The sequence below is a fragment of the Mesoplodon bidens genome (assembly GCF_964165515.1).
Source record: "Mesoplodon bidens genome assembly, chromosome: 5".
Classification (NCBI taxonomy): Eukaryota; Metazoa; Chordata; class Mammalia; order Artiodactyla; family Ziphiidae; genus Mesoplodon; species Mesoplodon bidens.
This window is the reverse complement of record NC_138161.1, coordinates 126817468-126841630: the sequence shown is the minus strand read 5'-3', so window position 1 is coordinate 126841630 and position 24163 is coordinate 126817468. Positions and strand designations below refer to the sequence as shown.

Genomic DNA, 24163 nt, shown 5'->3' with positions numbered 1-24163 from the left:
TGGGAGGGAGCTCCTTGGCATAGCTCTCGGAAGCCCTGGGTAATGTCATGCGGTTTTGATGGCATCTCAGAGAGGGTGGGACTGATACAATTGAAGCCATTTCAAGAAGCGGCTCCTTCCAGCGAGGCAATAAGGACTGTCTTGCTCTGTCCTCTGGAGCCCCTGTGAGGGGCTGCCATGTCGAAGGGATGCCATTAGCATTCAGGCAGCATGCTACAGGAGTGGAAGATTGCACCTGGACTTCTAGAAACTGGTTGCAGGGTAAGGCTGCTGCCACAACCGGCCACTCAAATGCCAGAGACGGTCCACGGCTGGGAGGTCTGACCTGAAGGACTGCAGACAGCAGTGAGGGCCATGTGAAGATGTCATGGTAAGCCAAAGATGAGTCTGACACGTCTGGGTGTGGCATGTGGAGACGCAAATGGATCGTTTTAGGTTACTCTTGGCAAACAGCTCTTCCATCCTTAAGATATTGTTTAGCTTTCAATTGCCTTTGTACTTTGGAAATTCTAGTTGAGCCTGAATTTAAAAAATCTTACCCAACAAAGAGGTATCAAAGATTTAAATGTTTGCTTGGGATTATCTGAAAGGAGGTTGTGGTTTACTTGTTCCTTATAAAACCACCCTGAAGCCTTTTGTCCTGTATTAGAGACAGAGTTTTTAAAAGCAAGACAGTGTCATCCGTTTTTACATAAACTGTGCACATTACTACTTGACTCACCAGCTCGACCAGGGCCCAGCCTCATTTTCTTTTCAGTCTGTCTGTCTTTCAGCAGACTGCAGTTCCCACCCTTCCTGCCGTCCCTCGTTAGTTTGTGAGCACCTGCTAGGGAGCACCACATCTTTGATCCCCAGCTGCCTGGCTTATATTCTGACGCTACCACTTAGCAGTTTTACTGTGAGCAGGCACTTAACAGTTCAGACTTCAGCTTCGTCCTCTGAAAAAAATTCGGAATAACGGTAATACTTGCAAAACGGTTGTAAAGATTAAACTAGATGGTACTTGCCAAATACAGAAAAGCACAGTACCTGGCAAATATGTGACCCCCTATGCTATTTAGAACAAGATCCAGTTACTGCCCTTGGGGAGTTTATGGCCCAGTCAGAGAAACAGACTAGTCCATAAAAGATCGGGGGGTCAGTGAGTAGTAGTGATTTACGTGAGGTCAGGGTTTACAGAACTCCTGTTATGTGCAGGCAGTTATGGAGATAAGGTGCCTGGCTTCAGGAGGCCTACAGCTGCCAGGCAGTATGACAGAGCTGTGCAGAGGGGGGCGTGGGAACAGGATTCTCAAGAATGGGATGGGGACGGAAGTGTGGGTTCACACATCAGAGGCGGCCACCTGGAGAAGGTGAGGCTTTTGTTTTCAATATTGAGTAGATGTGTTGAACAAAAGAAGCCATATACCAAAGTGGACAATATTACAGGATTCCATTTTCATAAAGTTCAAGATTGGCAAAACTTGTCTATGTGATGGAAATCAGAACAGCAGTTACCTTTGCAGGAGGTTATTGATTGGAAAGGGACAAAAAAGGAACCACCTGGCACGTCTGTGTCTTGATCTGTGGGCATGTGTACTCGGTTGTACCTACCTAAGTAAACACAGATCTGTATACACTGAAGATTAGTGCAGTGTTTTATGTGTGTGTTCTTGAATAAAGCAATCAAATAGTGATGATGAATGGGCACAGCTCGGTAAAAACAGGGGGAGGGTCATACTTGAGAGTGAGAAAAACAAATAGGAAAGGTGTGGAACAGCATGTCGAGTTCCAGACTGTAAGAAGTCTGCTCTGTCTGGATGGAAGGATGGATGCATGTCGAGTTCCAGACTGTAAGAAGTCTGCTCTGTCTGGATGGAAGGATGGATACACGTCGGGGAGTGAAGATAGAGTGATGGTGAGAAGCATCTTTTAGGTGCAGGCCGTTGTGGGAGAAAAAAAAAATTTTTTTTCTCCAAGTTTTTCTGTTTAAAGTACCAGGCATAAAGGCATCCCCCCCCCCTTTTTTTTTTACTTTTTAAAAAATTTAAGTATGGTTGATTTACAATGTAGTGCCAATCTCTGCTGTATAACAGTGACTCCGTTTTACACGTTTACATTCTTTTATTAATATTCTTTTCCATTATGGTTTATCCCAGGAGATTGGATATAGTTCCCTGTGCTATACAGTAGGACCTGTTGTTTGTCCATTCCAAATATAATAGTTTGCATCTACCAACCCCAAATTCCCAATCCATCTCTCCCTTTCCCCACTCCCCCCAGCAACTACAAGTCTGATCTCTATATCTGTGAGTCTGTTTGTTTTAGAGATAGGTTCATTTGTGCCATGTTTAGATTCCACATATAAGTGATATCATATGGTATTTGTCTTTCTCTTTCTTAATTCACTTAGTATGACAATCTCTAGGTCCATCCATGTTGCTGCAAATAGCATTATTTCATTCTTTTTTATGGCTGAGTAATATTCCATTGTATATATGTACCATATCCTCTTTATCTATTCATCTGTCAATGGACATTTAGGTTGCTTTCATGTCTTGACTATTGTAAATAGTGCTGCAGTGAACATTGGGGTGCATGTATCTTTTTGAATTTGAGTTTTGTCCAGGTATATGCTCAGGACTGGGACTGCTGGATCATATGTTAATTCTATTTTTAGTTTTCTGAGAAACCTCCATACTGTTCTCCATAGTGACTGCACCAATTTATATTCCCACCAACAGTGTAGAAGGGTTCCCTTTTCTCCACACCCTCTCCAGCATTTGTTATTTGTAGACTTTTTAATGATGGCCATTCTGACCGGTGTGAGGTGATACCTCATTGTAGTTTTGATGTGCATTTCTCTAGTAATTAGCAATGTTGAGCATCTTTGTGCCTGTTGGCCATCTGTATGTCTTCTTTGGAGAAATGTCTATTTAGATCTTCTGCCCATTGGGTTGTTTCTTTTTTGATATTGAGTTGCATGAGCTGTTTGTATATTTTGGAAATTAAGCCCTTGTCAGTTGCATCAGTTGCAAATATTTTCTCCCATTCCATAGGTTGTCTTTTTTTTTTTTTCCTGGTTTCCTTTGCTGTGCAAAAGCTTATAAGTTTGATTAGGTCCCATTTCTTTTTTAAAATTTTTACTTTTTATTTCTATAAGGCATCCCTTCTTAAGAAGGTAGAGTGGCACAGTAGAAACTGACCTTCGTTTGGGTCGCTTACCTCTGAACTTCTGTGCAGTCTTCTCATCCCTTAAACAAAAGGGCTTTTGGGAAGCTTACAGGAAATAATGCATGTCAAGTGCTGTATCTGCCATGTAAATGCTTCTTAAAAGATTTTCAAGTGTGTGGTTTATTTAATCACAGTACTAATACTTGACTTTCTAAATCAAAAACCTGGTTACTATATTATGGAGTAATGCTTGCTCATCTGAAACTTTTGATCCTTTAGTTAAATAATTATTCTGTTTCATGTAATTGTACCTTAATATTGTTTAAAAGCTTTTGGTTGTTTTTTACCTTAAAAATCACTAAATTATTTTAAGCATTTGAGAACAAAGAATTTCTATTTCACTAAGGCTCATATTTGGCAACATCTGTTGTACGAGGAACAGAACAACTTTAAATGTCAGGTTTCTCATTTATTTGGAAAGGGGTTGAGTGTGGGGGAAGGAGAAGAGGGGAGGGAGTGGCGAGAGACTGATTTACTAGGATATTTTTAAATGAAATTTACTTTTTTGAAATGTTAAACATCAGATTGTGAGCGTATGAAGTATCTTTTTGTGATTTTAATGTATCAGTGTAATCAGATATTTGTTAAATGTTAAACTGTTATATGAGAAATTCCACTTAATAACAAGCTAAATTCATTCAGAATCTTTTGACAATGACTCGTTTGAGGCCTATTTGAGATTTCCCAGATGATCATTTTTATTTTATTGTTTTTCATTTTTAAATAACTAACTCTTACCCTAGCTTTGAAGGCCAGCCACTTACCTCTCTAGAGAATGTCTGCCCTGTTTTCGGGGAATGCCTTTGCATTCTAGAACATACTTCATTCTGTGTCTAAGCACTGCTGAATCTCTCAACCGGATCTGCCCTCTGTGTTTAGGAGCGAGCGAGCCCGCTGGATAACTGCCCTGGGACACAGCAGCGGGAAGCAGCCTCCGGACCGAACCTGTAAGTACCTGGAGGGCTGTCTGCTCTGGAACGTGGAGGGCTCTGCCCCCTGCTGGTCGCTGGGTTATTAGTGGTTAACCTCCACAGTACCTGCTTTGTAAATTTTCTCCAAGATTTCCTTCCTGCCGCCCCACCTCAGCTCTGGATGCTCCCTGCTTTGGAAGTCAAGGGGACTGAATTCAAAGTGCAGTTCTTTGCTGTTAAACATGGCAGATCACTGCATAGCCTTTCTGAGCCTCTTAAATCATCTGCAAGTTAGGTGCATTATTATATACAACATGGGGTTATGATAGTGAGGATTAAGTTAAATGTACATTGAAAGCCCTGCTTATACTATAAAGCTCTTAAATTCCTGTTATGGGCAATAGTAGCATGTTTAAACGTTCTCCATACTGACAGTGTGAATCTAAGCTGAAATGGATTTTTAACCTTAAGGTAAATTACTTGACCCTTCCTTTTGACTTTTTTTTTTAAATTAAAGTAATATTAAAAAATATATTTTATTTTTCTAGGGAACTAGGTACTGGTACAGTAAAGATTAGTGTCATATGCTAAGCATCTTGTTATGCTGCTCTGGATGATTCCAGCTGGAAGGTCAAATTCAAAGAATTAGGGCAGCAAAAGTGGATATTCTGGAGCACTCAAAAATCATAGTTTTAAGCTTAGAGTCAGAGCTAAAGTGACTGGTTTGAAAGTTCTCTGGAGTCAAGTTTCATATTAAAAAAACAGAGTAAAAACTCAGGCCAGCCAGTAGCAAGTCACTGAAGTAAAAATTGATTTGTTATGATTGAGAATTTGGGGAAAACTAAAATGTTTTCTAAGTAACTTTTGCTTGGAGCTCCTTTTATTTCTAAACTTCTCTGGCAGCTTTTATGTGCTGTTGGGTGGGCTGGGGGAACACCCTGGATGAGAGCCAGGAGAACTGGATAGATTGTGCATTTTATCCTCATGGCCTTGGCACATACCTAATCTATCTTGACTCAGTTTCCCCAATGCACATGACTGTTTTCTGCTCTATTGTGTGATGTATCTAATGACTTATTATCAAGGCTATTTTTGAGGGGATTCATGTATCGTAAAAGGCCTCTCTCGATTCTGCGCTTCTAAAATCCTAAAGCTCTTAGCCAAGTAAGAGAATTCCTGGGAAAGATTTTCTGCTTTTTAGGAGTCTACCTTGTTTCTATCTGTGCTGGCTTTGATTGCACAGAAAGACTAAGTGAATGCAGATTATTGATTTGTACCTGTTTTGTTTTTCCACTGCTACCGGAAGTTCATTATGTCCCCTTTTGCCCTTAGCACTGACTCAAGTGGAAATCATTAGATCATTTACTGCCAAGCAACCAGATGAACTCTCCCTGCAGGTGGCAGACGTGGTCCTCATTTATCAGTGTGTCAGCGATGGTGAGTGGGAGTGTTCTGATGGGGCTGCTGGTGGTCCAGTGTTCAGGGTCTCATTTTGTCATCACTGCTCATATTCCCTATCCCTTTGGTTTCCTCATATGTGCCTGCCTCTCCTTTATCTACACTTTATTGCTTCTAAATGTTTTTTTAATAGAATCTGGTCACATGGTTGTTATTCAAAAGGAACATGAAATGTTTTCCTTCCTTCCCAGTCCCCCAGTGACCTAGTTCTCATCTCCAGAGGTTCTTCCTTCCTCACTTAGAAAATAAAATCAGTTGGGAGACAAGATGGCAGAGTAGGACTCTAAGCTCACCTCCTCTCACAAGCATACCAAAATCACAGCTAATTGCTGAACAACCATTGATTAAAAGAAAAAAAAAACTGGAACCTACCAAACAAGATTTTTTGTATCCAAAGGCATGAAGAAGAAACCTAATGAGACAGTAGGAGGGGTGCGCTCGTGATACAATCAAATCCCAGACCCCCCCCAAGTGGGCGACCCACAGACTGGAGAACAATTATATCACAGGAGTTTTCCCACAGAAGTGAGAGTTCTGAGCCCCATGTCAGGCTCCCCAGCCTGGGGGTCTGGCATATAGGAGGAGGAGCCCCCAGAGCATTTGGCTTTGAAAGCCAGTGGGGCTGGAGTGCAGGAGCTCCACAGGAATGGGGGAAACAGACTTTACTCTTGGAGGGCTCACACAAGGTCTCGTGTGCACCAGGACCCAGGGCAAAAGCAGGTCTGGCCCAGGCTCCTATGAAGTCACTACCTGTGGGTCTTAGAGGGGCTCCTTGGAAGTGGGGATTGGCTTTGACTCACCGTGGGGACATAGACACTGGTGGCAGACATACTGGGCTACATTCAACCACATGAACAATCCTGGTGGATGACATATTGGCTCATTAGTACCAAGACCTGGCTCTACCCAACAGCCTGTTGGTTCCAGTAGTGGGACACCTCAGGCCAAACCACCAACAGGGCAGGAACACAGCCCCACCCATCAGCAGACAGGCCGCCTAAAGACTTCCTGAACCCACAGGGACCTCTAGACACACCCCATGACACGGCCCTGCCTCCAGAGGGCCAAGACCCAGCCCCCTTCACCAGGGGCAGCCACCAGAAGCAAGAAAGCTACAATCCAGCAGCCTGCAGAACCGAGTACACAAATGCAGATCAGAACCTACCCTTAGACCAGTTGGTCCCTGGCCCTTGGGTGATGAGAGGGGAGTGTACTGCTGAAACACACAGGACATCCCCTATAGAGGGCCATTTCTCCAGTGTTGAGAAACATAACTAACTTTCCTCATACATAAAAATACAAACAGAAATTTAAACAAAGTGAGATGGCAGAGGAATATATTCCAGAATGAAGGAACAAGATAAAAGCCCAGAAAAACAACTTACCTGACGTGGAGATAGGCAATCTACCTAAGAAAGAATTCCAAGTGATGATTCTAAAGATGATCCAAGAATGTGGGAAAAGAATGGATGCACAGAGCTAGAAGTTACAAGAAGTTTTTAACAAAGGTTAGAAAAGATAAGAACAACCAAACAGAGTTGAAGAATACAGTAACTGAAATGAAAAGCGCACCTAGAAGGACTCAATAGCAGAATAAATGAGGCAGAAGAATTGATAAGTGAGCTGGAAGACAGAGTGGTAGAAATCACTGCCACAGAACAGAATAAAGAAAAAAGAAAAGAAATGAAGACAGTTCAAGAGACCTGGGACAACATCAAATGCATGAACATTTGCATTATAGGGGTCCCAGAAGAAGAAAGGTCCTGAGAAGATATTTTAAGAGAGAATAGCTGAAAAATTCCCTAACACGAGAAAGGAAACAGTCACTCAAGTCCAGGAAGCACAGAGTCCCATACAGGATAAACCCAAGGAAGAAGACACCGAGACACACAGTAATCAAATGGACAAAAATGAAAGATATAAGAGAATCCCCATAAGGTTTTCAGCTGATTTTTCAGCAGAAACTCTGCAAACCAGAAGGGAGAAGGGAAAAACCTACAACCAAGAATACTCTACCCAGCAAGGTTCTCATTTAGATTTGATGGAGAAGTCAAAAGCTTTAGAGACAGGCAAAAGCTAAGAGAATTGAGCACCACCAAACCAGCTTTACAACAAATGCTAAAGGAACTGCTCTAGGCAGCAAAGAAAAGGCTACAACAAAAAACAAGAAAATTACAAAATGGAAAAGCTTACCGGTAAAGGCAAACATACAGTAAAGGTAGGAAATCATCCACACAAAATTATGATATCTAAATCAGTAATCATGAGAGGAGGAGAGTACAAATGCAGGATATTTGGAATGCATTTGAAATTAAGAGATCAGCAACTTAAAACAATCGTATATATATGGACTGCTATATCAAAACCTCGTGGTAACCACAAACCAAAAATGTATAATAGATATACACACAAAAAAGAAAAAGGAATCCAAACACAACACTAAAGATAGTCATCAAATCACAAGAGAACCAAAGAGAAAAGAAGGAAAAAGACCTACAAAAACAAATCCAAAACAATTAACAAAATAGCAGTAAGAACATACATATTGTTACCTTAAACGTAAATGGATTAAACGCTCCAACCAAAAGACATAGGCTGGCTGAATGGATACAAAAACAAGACCCATATACAGGCTGTCTACAAGAGACCCACTTCAGATCTAGAGACACGTACAGACTGAAAGTGAGGGGATGGAAAAGGGAATTCCATGCAAAAGGATTTCCAAATCAAAACAAAGCTGGAGTAGCAATACTCACATCAGACAAAATGGACTTTAAACTAAAGACTGTTACAAAAGACAAAAAAGGACACCACATAATGATCAAGGGATCAATCCAAGAAGAAGAAAGAACAATTGTAAATAAGCACACAGCATAGGATCACCTCAATATATAAGGCAAATGCTAACAGCTGTAAAGGGAGAAATTGACAGTAACACTATAATAGTGGGGGACTTTAACACCTCACATCAATGGACTGATCATTCAGACAGAAAATCAATAAGGAAACAGAGGCCTTATATGACACTCTAGACCACATGGACTTAATTGATATTTATAGAGCATTCCATCTGAAAGCAGCAGAATACACATTCCTTTCAAGTGCACATGGAACATTCTCCAGGGTAGATCACATGCTGGGCCACAAAGCAAGCTTTGGTAAATTTAAAAAAATTGAAATCATATCAGCATCTTTTCTGACCACAACACTATGAGATTAGAAATCAACTACAAGAAAAAACACCAACATGTGGAGGCTAAACAATATGCTACTAAACAACCAATGGATCTCTGAAGAAATCAGAGGAAATCAAAAAATACCTAAAGACAAATGAAAATGAAAACATGACGATCCAACCCTATGGGATGCAGCAAAAGCAGTTGTAAGAGGAAAGTTTATAGTGATACAAGCTTACCTCAGGAAACAAGAAAAGTCTCAAATAACCTACCTAACCTCACACCTAAAGCAACTAGAGAAAAAACAAACAAAACCCCAAATTAGTAGAAGGAAAGAAATCATAAAGATCAGAGCAGAAATAGAGACTAAGAAAACAGTAGAAAAGGTCAATGAAACTAAAAGCTGGTTCTTTGAAAAGATAAACAGAATTGATAAACCTTTAGCAAGACTCATCAAGAAAAAAAGGGCCCAAATCAATAAAATTAGAAATTAAAAAGAAGTTATAGCTGACACCATGGAAATACAAAGGCCCATAAAGAGACTACTACAAGCAACTATATGCAAATAAATTGGATAACCTAGAAGAAATGGATAAATTCTTAGAAAGGTGCAATCTCCCAAGACTGAACGAGGAAGAAGTAGAAAACATGTGCAGACCAATTACAAGCACTGAAATTGAATCTGTTTTAGAAACTCCGAATAAACAAAAGTCCAGGACCAGATGGCATCACAGGCGAATTCTAGCAAACATCTAGTGAAGAGTTATCACATATCCTTCTGAAACTATTCCAAAAAACCGCAGAGGACAGAACACTTCCAAACTCGCTCTACGAGGCCATGATCATCCTGATACAAACCCTCAGCTAACATCATACTCAATGGTGAAAAGCTTAAAGTATTTCTTCCAAAATCAGGAACAAGACAAGGATGTCCACTCTCACCACTTTTATTCAACATAGTTCTGGAAGTCCTAGCCATAGCAATCAGATGAAAAAGAAATAAAAGGAATCCAAATTGGAAAAGAAGAAGTAAAACTGTCACTGTTTGCAGATGACATGACACTGTAAATGACACTATAAATAGAAAATCCTAAAGATGCTACCAGAAAACTACTAGAGCTCATCAGTGAATTCAGTAAAGTCACAGGATACAAATTAATACACAGAAATCTGTTGCATTTCTCTACACTAACAGCAAAAGATCAGAAAGAGAAATTAAGGAAAGAATCCCATTTACCACTGCATCAATAAGAATAAAATGCCTAGGAATAAACCTAAGGAGACAAAATACCTGTACTCTGAAAACTATAAGATGCTGATAAAAGAAATTGAATATGACACCAACAGATGGAAAGATATACCGTGTTCTTGGATTGGAAGAATCAATGTTGTCACAATGACTCTATGACCCAAGGCAATCTATAGATTCAACACAATCTCTATCATATTACCAATGGCATTTTTCACAGAACTAGAACAAAAAATTTTACAATTTGTGTGGAAACACAAAAGACCATGCATAGCCAAAGAAAAACAGAGCTGGAGAAATCAGGCTTCCTGACTTCAGGCTATACTACAAAGCTACAGTAATCAAGGCAGTATGGTACTGGCACAAAAACAGTACATAGATCAATGTAACAGGTTAGAAAGCACAGAAATAAACCCATGCACCTATGACCACTTAATCTACAACAAAGGAAGCAAGAATACACAATGGAGAAAAGACAGTCTCTTCAATAAGTGGTGCCGGGAAAACTGGACAGCTACATGCAAAATAATGAAATAAGAACATTCTCTAACACCACACACAAAAAGAAAGTCACAATGGATTAAAGACCTAAATGTAAGACCAGATATGATAGAAACTACTAGAGGAAAACATAGGCAGAACACTCTGCATAAATAGTAGCAATATCTTTTTGGATCTCTTTCCTAGAATAATGGAAGAACAAAAATAAAGAAATGGGACCTAATTAAAGTTAAAAGTTTTTGCATAGCAAAGGAAACCATAAACAAAATGAAAAGACAAGCTATGGAATGGGAGAAGATATTTGCAAATGATGCAACTGACAAGGGATTAATCTCTGAAATATACGAACAGCTCTTACAGCTCAGTATCAAAAATACAAACAACCCAATCAAAAAATGGGCAGAAGATCTAAATAGACATTTCTCCAAAGAAGACATACAGATGGCCAAAAAGCACATGAAAAGATACTCAACATCACTAATTATTAGAGAAATGCAAATCAAAACTACAATGAGGTCACCTCACTCTGATCAGAATGGGCATCATTAAAAAGTCTACAAATAAATGCTGGAGAATGTGTGTAGAAAAGGCAACCCTCCTACACTGTTGGTGGGAATATAAATTGGTGCAGCCACTATGGAGAATAGTATGGAGGTTCCTTATAAAACTAAAAATAGAGCTACAGTATGATCCAGCAACCCCACTCCTAGGCATATATCCGGAGAAAACCATAATTCAAAAAGATATATGCACCCCAATGTTCACTGCAGCACTATTTACAATAGCCAAGACATGGAAGCAACCTAAACATCCAGTGACAGGTGAATGGATAAAGAAGATGTGGTACATATATACAATGGAATACTACTCAACCATAAAAATGAATGAAATAATGCCATTTACAGCAACATGGCTGTAGCTCAAGATTATCATACTAAGTGAAGTATAAGCCAGAAAGAGAAAGAGAAATATATGATTTCACTTACATGTGGAATCTAAAAAAGATACAAATGAACTTGTATACAAAACAGAAACAGACCTAAAGACATAGAAAACAAACTTACGGTTACCACAGGGGAAGGGTTGGGGCAGGAGGGATAAATTAGGAGTTTGGGATTAACATATACACACTACTATATATAAAATAGAAAACCAGCAAACACCTACTATATAGCATAGGGAATTATACTCAATATTTTGTAAAAACCTGTAAGGGAAAACAATCTGAAAAAGATATATATATATATATATATATATATATATATGTATAACTGAAACGCTTTGCTGTACACCTGAAACTAACAGAACACTGTAAGTCAACTATACTTCAATAAAAATAAAAGTCATGTTCTTCCTACCCAAAACATCATCCCTTTCTGCAACTCAGCCCAAGCTCAATACTCTCCTAGACACCTCACTTCAGGGCCTCTGATGATGTTCTGCCTCTCATCATGATATGCCATTGATTCCCTCTTGAAACCTTTCCCCGTTCCACCTCTCTCTCTCTCACCTTGCATCATCCGTGGTACCCAACCTGGGGCAGGATACTGCCTCTGAAATTTGCCCATATCCTCCTCCCTCGGAGCTGAACAGTCAAGATTCATCCAAATACTTGGTGCCCCATGAGGACTCTGCTCTTCTTTGCAGGCTGGTATGAAGGGGAAAGACTGCGAGATGGAGAAAGGGGCTGGTTTCCTATGGAATGTGCCAAGAAGATAACATGTCAAGCTACAATTGATAAGAATGTGGAGAGAATGGGACGTTTGCTGGGACTGGAGACCAACGTGTAGCCTCTCTGATGGTATTTTGTCACTGGGAGATTTGCACTACATCATGGTGGGCTGGTTGGTTCAAGGCCGGTTTTGATGTTAATTTTAACACAGCCTATTTAATTAAAAGAAAGGAAACACTTGCCTTTAAGCTTGCCAGGTGGTTCTGTTCTCTCAGGAGAACAGCTACTGGACTGGATAGTTAGTCCACGAACCTCAGTTTGTGCATAGCAATCCTTTTGCAAACCTCTTTAGGTAAACAGAATAGCTGAGCAGTCCACGTCAGGGATCAGGCAGCCTCAGCCACTCCTAGTTGTATCATGTTCTGGCATAAAATATATATATATATGTAAGATGCTGTATCCTGGTTTCCTCTATCCTCACTTAACCAAGAATGTATGCTATCCCTCTTTAAACAATTCTCCTTCGTATGGTTCTTCCAGTATGAGCAAGGTTTTATGTCTTTAAGGAATACCCAGTTTTGTAAATATTGCTCCTGCCTCTTATATTTTAGATCTGATGCTAATGCTTTCTTGATTTCAAAAGGAACTGGTAGAGTTCTGAAGGTGAGCTCAGTTTTTCTAAACCTCTTCCCAGGAAAGGGAAATTGACACTTGAATTTTTTCCACCTCTTTCCTCATTAGAAGGGAAGTAAGGAGCCTTAAAGATTTTTCAAAAAAATCCATCTCACCCAACTTCAGTCTTTGGTGAGTATATTCTAATAAAACGTAAGCTACTCTAACAACATAGAATTTAGATGGTTCATATATGTGAGGAAATCCTGAATATAGTACAGGGGTCGTACTTTTTAAAAATAGACCTATATGAGATGATAAACTGACGTGAGGCTGCTTTGCCTTCAATAATGTAAGGTTTCTGACTGTTCCTACTCCCATTTCCAAAAGGAAATTGGCTGAAACACATTTTAACAATCTCAAGGAAGATAAAATTGGACCTTAAAAGGTATCAAGAAGGCAACATGGTATACCTAGTTGCAACATAACATTTTGACCTTAATGAGAAGTCATTTTATTTGCACTAAAGGCCTTGCTTGCTGGATTTGAAGTCTCTCTTAACTACGGTTGTCAGTAGAACTTTATTTCTTCCACTAGTGCAAGGAGAGAGAAAAGTCATTGTAATAGTATGTTTCATAAAGAGGGAATTGGAGGGTTTAGAAGAGTGAGGGGAGGAGTGATTTTTTTTACTGGCAGCTACGTTCCTTCTCTACTCCATTCTCTTTCATGGAGGGGTAAAACCTGCCAAAGGGTACATCATTCAAGGACTCAGATCCATGTGTGACATGTCCCCAGCTACTGACTGCCAACCAGTTACTCAATTGTGAGTAACTTTGTAGAAGCCCAGTGCGGGAGGTGAGTGTGCTCAGCCCACATGCTCTGTGTCCTGTCAGTGCAGCAGCGAGCCTGCAGGGGGCACCTGCAGCTGCCTCGCCTGTGGATTGCTCTCCTTTATCAGCGCACACATTTCTGGGTATAAAGACATGCCAGGCCCCGAGCTCCTTGAGTTCTGGGCCAGTCTGTCAATGGAGAATAACAGTGGACCCAGCAAGCAAGGTCTCGGGTTTGGTAAAACAAGAAATCTGTCTCCTCTTTGATGTCACAGAATTTCTGGAGGAGAAGCTAACAAATTAAAATCTAATCTAATGGAATGTTTTCATTTAGGAAGGAAGGTAAATGTGTTGCCTGCAAAAAGACCATTTCGTATTGTTTTTGCTAACACCCTGTTGACACTAAAAGCAACTATATGAATCCTGTGAATTAATTTATCAGTAGAGATGGTGAACAGTTTTGGAAATATGTGCATCTTATAAATCAGAGCCTATTTAGCAAGCAGGTTAATATGTTATTAGATAAAGTGTTGTTTTATGGCAGGTATTAACTCATTCACAGTGTTTCAGTTCAACCGTGAACATGACACAGTATTGTTTTTCAAACTTAGTAGCTTCTCTGAATTGTACAGTGACTTCATTCAGTGACCTGTGGAGAACAAAAATATTCATTTTTGTCCCAATGAATTGAGATTGCTTGTACACTTTTGGCAAAATATGTGAGTTTATAAAGATTTTGTATATACTTGTTCTTTCGTGCTGATGTGATTTAATTTACTGTAGGATGTGTTCATCTAAGTACACAGTTTGCTGAATTTTGGGCCAAATCAGAGTTCTACTCAAAAGGTATCTGCAGCTAACATTGAAGGTGTCTGATCTTTCTTTTTTGGGTACATATGGGCCTTAGCTGTCCTAGAAGGCTGGGGCATTTTAAAGAACTGGGCCATCCTGTTTCTTCTTACAGTTTCCACAAAACTGCGTGACTGAACAGCTTATCTCAAATAGTTCATGGCTTCCTAACTGCTGACCCTTGGAGTATATACCTTATCATTCATTTTGGCCACTCAGTATCTAAACCTTTGTGCTTGGGACGTTTCACCACCTTGTCAATCTTGGTGGAAGACAAAGAATGACTCCGTGTTATTTTCTTTTCCTGAATAAAATTTCCACAAACTTAGTGGCTTAAAACATTCCTGTATGGTCTCACAGTTCTGTAGTCAGAAGTCTAGGATGGCTTGGCTGGGTTCTCTGCCTAGAGTCTCAAAAGGCTGAAATCAAAGTGTTGGCTTAACTGCTTTCCAGCTCATACCTGTTATTTGCAGAGTTCCATTCCTTGTGATTGTAGGACTGAGGTCCCTGTTTCCTTGCTGGCTGCTGGAGGGTGGGGAGATTGGAAGGTGCTCACAGCTTCCAGGAACTGGAATTCCTTGCCACGTGGCTCCTTCCATCTTCAAGGCAGCAGTGGCGTGTTCAGTCCTTCTCACACTTGGAATCTCTCTCATTACATCTTATGCTACCAGCTGGAGAAAACTCTGCTTTTAAAGAACTCATATATTACACCCATAGAATAATTTCCCTTATGAACTCAAAGTCAACTGATTTGGGACCTTAATTAGATCTGTAAAATTCCTTTCCCATGCAGTGTAACCTAATAGTAGCTGCAACACCAAGGAAGCAGAGATCATGGGGATCATCTTAGAATTCTGTCTACAACGCCCTCTATAAAACCTTAAAAAATGCTAGTTTTCCAGCATTCTGTGCAGCTAAAATACAGCTATGTGATAGGATACATAAACCAAAGGCATCTCTGTTGGATTTTCGCTCAAGGTAGTGACGAAAGAGGGGAGAGATGAGGAATATCATCTTTGGAAGTAGCAGGATGCATCCTCCTCTTTGGTCCCTCCTCCAACCCAAATTACTGCTGCATTTTCCTTGGACTCTGGAAAGCAGCAGAGAGGCAGTTGTTTGTTTGGTAGACTTGCAGTACTAAATAACACAGGTCAGAGTTAAATAACACAGGTCAGAGTTTAGTGCCTACCATAATCTCCATTGTGGGTTCGATCTCCAAAGGGCTTACTCTGGAGTGAGGAAGTTAAACCTCAAGGACCTCGAGCTTCACTCTTCAGGCTTCTAGCATACCAAGGTCCTGACAGGAGGAAATAAAACCTTGCTCTGGAGAAAGCTATCCTCATCTTAGTTCTCAATTATTTCCAAAAAACAAATTCTCAAATGAAAGGATCAGCAAAAAAACAAAACAAAAAAATCCTCTGAGAGACAGCATCTGGATACGGGAAAAACAAAAACAAAACAAAAAAACTGATACATTCACAGGGACTCTAGATAGTAAAATCGTTAGTAAAATACAATTGCTACGTTTATGGAGATAAAGCCAAACTTCAAAAAGCAATATAGAACTAACAACCACAAGAAGTGACAGAGAAAAAACAACTAGAAATTATGGAACTGGATTTAACATCAGATTTAATAGTTAAAAGATTCTGGTGAACTGAAAGAGAGGCTAGAAGAAACCTACAAGGAAGCATGAAGAGGAGAGAGATGGAAAGTGCAGGATTTAACTGGAGTCTCAGAGGAGAGAGAGGGGAAAGAGAGAGAGCTTTGGCAAGGAGACTAGGTCTTTCTAACCTTGCTCTGACCAGTCATAGGATGCAGGCTGTGGCCTTGGGTGAGGCGAGGACAATTCCTGCAGAGGGCTGGTGAGTGAAGGCTGTCATCTGGTAGCACTTCCAGCAGCTAAGGGAATACCATCAGTCCTGACGGAGGATCTGGGCAGAATATCACAACATTCACTACCTGTAGCTATGTCAATATTAGATAAAACAGGTCTGTAAGATACAGGGTATGACTAGGGATAGAGCCTACATAATGACGGAAGTTTCATTGAACCAGGAAGATATAACAATTCTAAATATATATTCTTCCAACAATATGGCCTCAATAATAATAAGACAAAAATGAGCAGAAATATAAGAATTAAATCAAAAGTCACAGAATGAGACTTTACCACACCTCTCTCATTTGATAGGAAAAATAAAAAATCAATAAGGGTGTAGAAGCTTTGGAGAAGAACAACATAACAGGCTCCTATGGGACACGCTGCAATGTCAGCATATACATGCTTTTCAAGCACATGCAGAATATCTACTTTTGACTACTTCCTGGGTCGTAAAACAGGTTTCAACAAATTTTAAAGGATTGAAGTTAATTATACACAGTGAGGTCTCTGATCACAACATGATTAAGTTGGAAATCAATAACAAAAAATTAAGAAATATCCATTTATATGGAAACTCTGACCTAAATTTAAGATGCAAAACTATAAAACTCCTAGAATACAGGAGAAAATCTAGGTAATCTTGGGTTTGGAGACGACTTTTAAAATACAACACCAAAGACACGATCAGTGAAAAAAAACTGAGAAGCTGAATTTCATTAAAAGACAGGAGAATGAAAAGACAATCCACAGAGTTGGAGGAAATCTTGCAAAATATACCTGATAAAGGATTGGCATCCAAAATATACAAAGAACCCTTAAAACTCAATCATTAGAAAACAAAACACCCAATTAAAAAATGGGCAAAAATCTAGAAAACTCACCAAAGATACACAGATGGAAAATAAGCATATGAGAAAATGCTCAAGATAAAACATCATTAGGGAATTGAAAAATTAAAATGAGATACCACTACACACCTATTAGAATGACTATAAAATCCAAAACCCTCACACCACCAAATACTGGTGAGGACACAGAGCAAGAGGAATTTGCACTGACTGCTGGTGGGAATGCAAAAACCACTGGGAAGAGTTTGGCAGTTTCTTAGAAAACTAAACACTTACCATATGATGCAGCAATCACACTCCTTGATATTTACCTAAATGAGTTTAAAACTATGTCCACACAAAAGTCTACACACAAGTTTTTATATCAGGTTTATTCATCATGGCCAAAGTTGGAAGCAACCAAGATAATCTTCAATAGATGAATAGATAAACTGTGATACATCCAGACAGTCGAATATTAATCAGCAATAAGCGAAATGAGCTATCCATGAAAAAACATGAAGGGATCTTAAATGCATATTACTAAGAAAAAGTTGCCAATGTAAAAAGGCTATACACTGTATGACTCCAACTATATAACATTATGGAAAAGGCAAAACTATGGAGACAGTAAAAGGATCAGTGGTTGCCAGGGGTTCAAGGAGAGGAAAGGAGGAATAGGTGGAGCACGGGCAACTTTTTTCAGGGCAGTGGAAGTATTCTGCATGGTTAAGTTATGGTGCATACCTGTCATCATATCAATACATTGATCAAAATATACAACACAAAGAAGCTAATGTTAAGCTAACTAAACTAAACTAAGCTAATGTTAAGCTAACTAAAACTATGGATTTTAGTTAATAATGTATTAATATTGGCTCATCCCTTGAACAAGCGTACCAAGATGTTAACAATAGGGGAAACTAGGAGGGAGTAAAGGTGATATGGGAATCCTGTACCTTCTGCTCAGTTTTCCTATAAACCTAAAACTGCTCTAAAAAAATATAGTCCAGTAATTCAGAAGTGCCTCTAACAAAGGAAGCGACAGAAGTAAACTTGAAACATCAGGAACGAAGAAGGAACAACTGAACAGGTAAACATTTGGGTAAATATAGTAGCCTATCCTTAAGGTTTTAAAATGTTAGTTGGCTGAAAGCTATATTACATTGTCTGATATGGTTGGTTCTCAACGTATGTAAAGGAATTATTTGGGAAAACTAGATGGTGTCTTTTTTAAAAAAATAAATTTATTGTATTTATTTATTTTTGACTGCGTTGGGTCTTCATTGCTGCACAGAGGCTTTCTCTAGTTGTGAGTGGGCTTCTCACTGCAGTGCCTTCTCTTGTTGTGGAGCACGGGCTCTAGGCACACAGGCTTCAATGGTGGTGTCTTACATATATTTTACTTGAAGTGGCAAAATGTTGCTACTTGTTCACTATGATAAGCTATACATGTATACTGTAATCCATAGAGCAAGCAACCCCCCCCCCAAACTTAAAGAGATATACTGATAAACAAGCATGCGGGCTTCAGTAGTTGTGGTTCACACGTGGTTCACAGGCTCTAGAGCGCAGGCTCAGTAGCTGTGATTCACGGGCTTAGCTGCTCTGCAGCATGTGGGATCTTCCCGGACCAGGGCTCGAACCTGTGTCCCCTGCATTGGCAGGCAGATTCTTAACCACTGAACCACCAGGGAAACCTCAGAGTAGTTTTTAAAAGTGACCTAACTATATGTTTGGAAACACATTTAAAATGTAATTATATAGGTAAGTGTAGAGTAAATGAATGGGAAAATAGTATCAAGCAAATGCCAATCAAAAGGAAGCTGGAGGGGCTATACTAGAACAGATAAAGTGGACTTCAGAGCAAAGAAGATTGCCAGGAACAAAGAACACTACATCACAATAAAAGGGTCAATCTGTGAGGAAGACAATAACAACCCTAAGTGTGTATGTACCAAATAATAGAGCTTCAAAATACGTGAAGCAAAAACAGAACTGAAGGGAAAAAACAGACAAATCCATAATATAGTGGTTAAAGGTATAGAACAGAACGCCATCAAGGAATGGGACCTAACATTTATTTAGCGAACACTCCACCCAACCACAGAAGATTATACTTTCTTTCCATGTAGATATGTAATATTCACCAAGACAGATCACATTCTGGGTCATAAACTGACAAATTTAAAGGAACAAATCATACAAAGTACGTTTTCCAACCAGCATAAAAGAATCAAACTAGAAATTAACAACAGAAACACCACAGGAAAATCTTCAAACACTCGGAAATTAAACAGCACGCTCAAACAATTTGTGGATCAAAGAGGTAAATATATAAAGAAATAAAAAACACAGACTGAATGCCATGAGAATACATCAAAACATGTAGTTGGCAGCTAAAGCAGTTCTTAGAAAGGAATTTATGGCACTACAACACTTAAATACAGAGAAAATCAATGAAACAAATAGCTAGTTCTTTGAAAAGACGAACACAATTGATACAACTTTTAGCAAGACTGACCAAAAAAGAGACTGTCAATGTCAAGAACGAAAGAGCACCTATTGTTAGATTCCAGAGATACAAAAGGGTTAAGAGGACATTCAAGCAACTCGACATAAATCTAACAACTTAGATAAAATGGACCAATTCACTGAAAACCACAAACTACCAAAACTCTGAGCAGTCTTAAAGGTTGGCTCTGCAGTGCTTCCACATCAGCCGTCTTCCTTCGCTCCCACGCCTTTACCCACACCAGAACTGTTTTGTATTATGCCCTATTCATCATCTCATGGTGGATGTGCAACCTCCTGACATCATGGACCCCTAAAACTGGTGTTTTTCTCTTCTGGCACTTGGTAACAGTGGCTTAACTCTTGCCACTGTACTAGCCAATTGAAGAGTGGCACATTTTGCCATTTTAAAGGTCAATGAACTTAAAATTTTCTGCAGCTCCAAAATTCATAAAGAATAATCCTTTCTCCTTTTAATCAGATATATCCCTAAAGCCCCAATTACTTAACATCAAAACACACTTATAAGTATATAAGACAACCAAGGAAAATGGCAAGTAAGCACATGAAATATGCTCATCACTGATTATTATATTCAATAGAAATAAAAAACAAAACCACAGCAAACTGTGAGACTCCACATCCATTAAAGGCAAAAATTAAAACAAGAAATAACTAAAAATACCCAAGTAGTGGTGAGAATTTGTAACACCTGGAACCATACTATATGGAGGGTGGGTGTGTAAAACATGGTATACCCACTCTGTAAGTCAGGTTGGCAATTTCTTCTATGACACAACAATCCTAATCATAGGTATTTACCCAAGAGAAATAAAACGTCTGTCTACACATAGACCTGTATATACATATTCATAGCAGCTTTATTTATAATAGCAAAAAAACAAAATAACTAAGAAGTCCATCAACAGGTACAACCATACAATGCAATACTAAATAATAAAAAACGAACTAACTTCTGATATACACAGCAACATAAATATCTCAAAAGCATTATGTTAAGTGAAAGAAGCTGGACACAAAAGACTACATATGGTTCCATTTATTTGAAATTCTAGAAAAGGCAAAACTAGTGACCAAATGGTTGCCAGTGGGAGCAGGGGATTGACTGTAAGGGGAAAAAGGGAGATTCTTAGGTGTCAGGAATGTTCTATATCAAGATTGTGGTGAGAGCAATTACATGACTTTATACATTTGACAAAATTCACAGAATTATACTTGGGTAACTATTATATATAAAATAATATCTTAAAGCTTATTTAAAAAGAGTTTGTAACAGCAGTAACATTTTTTATATGTTGCACTTCCAGATACTCTATAATGAATATGTACTTTTAAAATCAGAATTAAAATGCCACGTAAAAACAATTAGCATATTATAAATATATGATTATACTACATGATCACAGTTACTTAAAAATATACACAAACTCAGAGCTAAAAGAGGGGAAGGAAAATTACCATTTACTTTGGGTAATGGAGTACTAAAATAAATTCTTGCTATAGCTCTTCTATGATTTCTAACTTGTAGGGTGGACCTTGTTTTAAAAATGAAGAAGTGAAAATCACTTGCAATATTGGTATAAATGTATCTAGAGCTTTTGCCCAAGTTAATGAATTAGGAAATGTGTCGCATGGACTCACTTTTCGAAGACACTTCGTAAAGATTGTCCAGTGGTTTATTTCTTTTGTTTTGTTTTTCTGTAAGTTTCTGTTTCAGGGTCATTTTTTTTTAAGAGTTATCCTTGGTATCACTCAGAATGGTGAGGCAAATAGTTTTCTTCGTAATTTAGTATCTTATTCTTTAAAACTACCAAATAGCAGATAGTTTTGAGACCTGGAATACATTTTTCACTAAATAACACCTTATTCTGTAAACAAAAGAAAAACATAAATAGCACCTTCAGGCAAAATTTCCATCTTGACTGGCTATAGAGAAGACATAAATTGGAGGTGGTGATTAACTCCTTTGATCTCTCTGAATAGCTCATCTATTAAACAGTTCTGCAGGAACATTTTCCCCGTTTATGGAGATTAAGTATTTGTCTATGAACATGCAGCCAATTAACTAGTAATCTGTTTTTACAGATTTTTTAAATGCTTTCTGCCAAGACCGTTTTGGCCAACTGACTGAATTTAAACTGGATAGTAAAAGCAAGCCAAAAAAAAAAAGGCACAAACATAAAAACAAACGTTCTTATAGAATAGGACCTAATGATCACCTTCAGTTTAGGGGCAAAACTAATATGCCACAAAATGACCCAGTACAAGAATTCAGTGAGAGGCAGATCACTTTTGGGATACTTAGCCAAGAGAATGGACTTAGAACACACAAATACATTCAGAACCCTAGAAGGCAATGATAGGTTGACATACATTCCCAGAAATGGAAGCAGTACCTGAACCAGTGCTGTTAAGATCATCATAGAATTATCAATCAATCTCAGTCATCATACGATACTCCTTTCCTTTGGCTTCTTTGGAAGGCACAATAAAATCTGTAGTTTTTAGGGTGCAGCAGGATGTTCTTCCTATGCCTCTTTTTGCAGTATTTCCAGTACTACAACTTTTCTCAGACAAACTGTTAGATCACAAAATAAGTGATAGAAGCCTCAGCAAACATTAAACAATGGATAGTATGTGTTTCAGTTAATACCCTTCTGCCAAGTTATACAAAAGACCCTACTAAAAGTGGCTAGAACAAAGAAGGGTTTATTACGTCAGAATAAGTCCATGTGCAGGGCAGTTGCAGAGTCCGGATAATTCAACAGCTCACTAGCATTATCAAGGACTCTGGTGATTTCCACCTGCCCGCTGAGCCAACCTTGTGATCCTAAGAGGGTTGCAGCAGTTCCAAGTGCCAGAGTCAGACAAAACAATGTCCAAACGAGGAACATAGAATTTCCTTCTTTAAGTCTAAAAGTGAGGAAAATCTTCTCAGATGCCCCCTTGCAGATCTCTTCTCAGCTGCCGTTAGCCAGGACAGGTTCACATATTCATGCCTCATCAGTTACTTATAAGGAGAAAAAGACCATGCATGACTGGCTTAGAAAATCCAATTCATCCTTGGGGAAGAGGGTCCAACATCCCTGGGAACAAGGCTGCACAGAGGGGACACATGAACAAGCAAGCAGGAAGGGAGGGACAAAATGGCTGTTGGATAGCAACCAACAGTATTTGTCAAAATCTGACAGGGCTGAAAACATACAGTACATGTCACAATAGCTTCCACTGGCTGAGAGGGTAAAATAGCACTCAGAGCATGGGGAAGAAAAGTCTAACATAATGGATTGTTATTTAAAAAATGTTTCAAATAATAACTATAACTTAGTACATAATACATGCCAGACACTAGTCTATGCACTTCATATAAGATAACATATTTAATCCTCATAATTGTTACCTGTATTTTACAGATAAGGAAAAGGAAACCGAGAGAAGCCAAGTAATTTGCCTAAGATATGTGGTAAGTGACGGAGCTAAAATTTGAACTTAGATAGGCTCTAGACCCATGCTCTCAACTGCTACATTACACTGCACAGGGTGATGTAAAAGTGGTACAAATATATTCTAAGATAAAAAACCATCAGATAAACCAAGGGATAGGTGGAGATGCAGAAAGCAACCCAAAAAGCTAGCTGAGATTTACACACTGTACATTTTATTAAATACTGGGCTTTATTACAAAAAATTAATTTACTTCTGATAGAAGTTTCATTAGAAGAAATGTGGATGTGTTCAAATTCTTATTTGATACTGCTTTTTGGCTAACCATTCTATTTTTACTGATTCTATACTCAGTCATTGTGGGCAGAGAGATTAATATTTCATAACAGAACAAAGGAATTTCTCAAGTGGTACAACATTCAAAATATATAAGAGGAATACTCTCAAAATGTGGACATGACCACTACAGAGTAACTGTTTTTTATGGTATATTTATAATAGCTACAGATGACATTGTTAACTCATGCACATTAAGTCTGTATTTACTACCTACTGCAGGTTTCTACCTTACACATGAAAATTATTCATGTCCTGGGGTTTGACATCTAGTCAAAAGTTAAACCATGATGGAAAATGGCTATCAAACTGGCTTTTCAGGGCACCACAGAAAAGCCGTCAGCTGTAATATCCATCCTGAAATCGTGGTGGCAAGTTCCTGGGAGTTGCTTTTTCCTGTGTTTTGAGCAAGTCTATAATAGCTGAGAGTACTGCACAGTCTCTGGATTTAGTGTCCTTCCAGTCTACAGGATGGGGACTTTCAATCTTCTCTTGCAGAAGGGTATCTAGTTCCTTTCTTAATTCCTGAAGTTGGAAAAATTATACATGTTCAACAAAGGCAAATGTACTATCAAACAATGTAATAAATAAAAGTGACTTCAGCTGGTACAAGAAATTTAATAAGCTATTATACAAAAAGACTGAAATATCTAATGAGCAACTAA

General features: G+C 38.8%; 2 protein-coding genes across 3 annotated transcripts in view; one reads left to right on the top strand and one right to left on the bottom strand.

The window, feature by feature from the left end:
* The window catches only part of ARHGEF26 (Rho guanine nucleotide exchange factor 26), a 146444-nt gene extending 132071 nt beyond the window's left edge, over positions 1-14373 (top strand). For both annotated transcript variants that reach the window (XM_081235964.1, XM_081235963.1), the window contains 3 exons: positions 4093-4160; positions 5457-5561; positions 12156-14373. In XM_081235964.1, coding sequence (XP_081092090.1) covers positions 4093-4160; positions 5457-5561; positions 12156-12298 — 316 coding nt within the window. In that variant the 3' untranslated portion in view covers positions 12299-14373. The remainder of the gene's footprint in view (positions 1-4092; positions 4161-5456; positions 5562-12155) is intronic.
* A 6183-nt stretch (positions 14374-20556) lies between these two features.
* DHX36 (DEAH-box helicase 36) overlaps positions 20557-24163 on the bottom strand; it is a 52955-nt gene continuing 49348 nt past the window's right edge. The window contains exon 25 of the mRNA XM_081235962.1: positions 20557-24023. Within this exon, the coding sequence (XP_081092088.1) occupies positions 23838-24023 (186 nt within the window). The 3' untranslated portion in view covers positions 20557-23837. The remainder of the gene's footprint in view (positions 24024-24163) is intronic.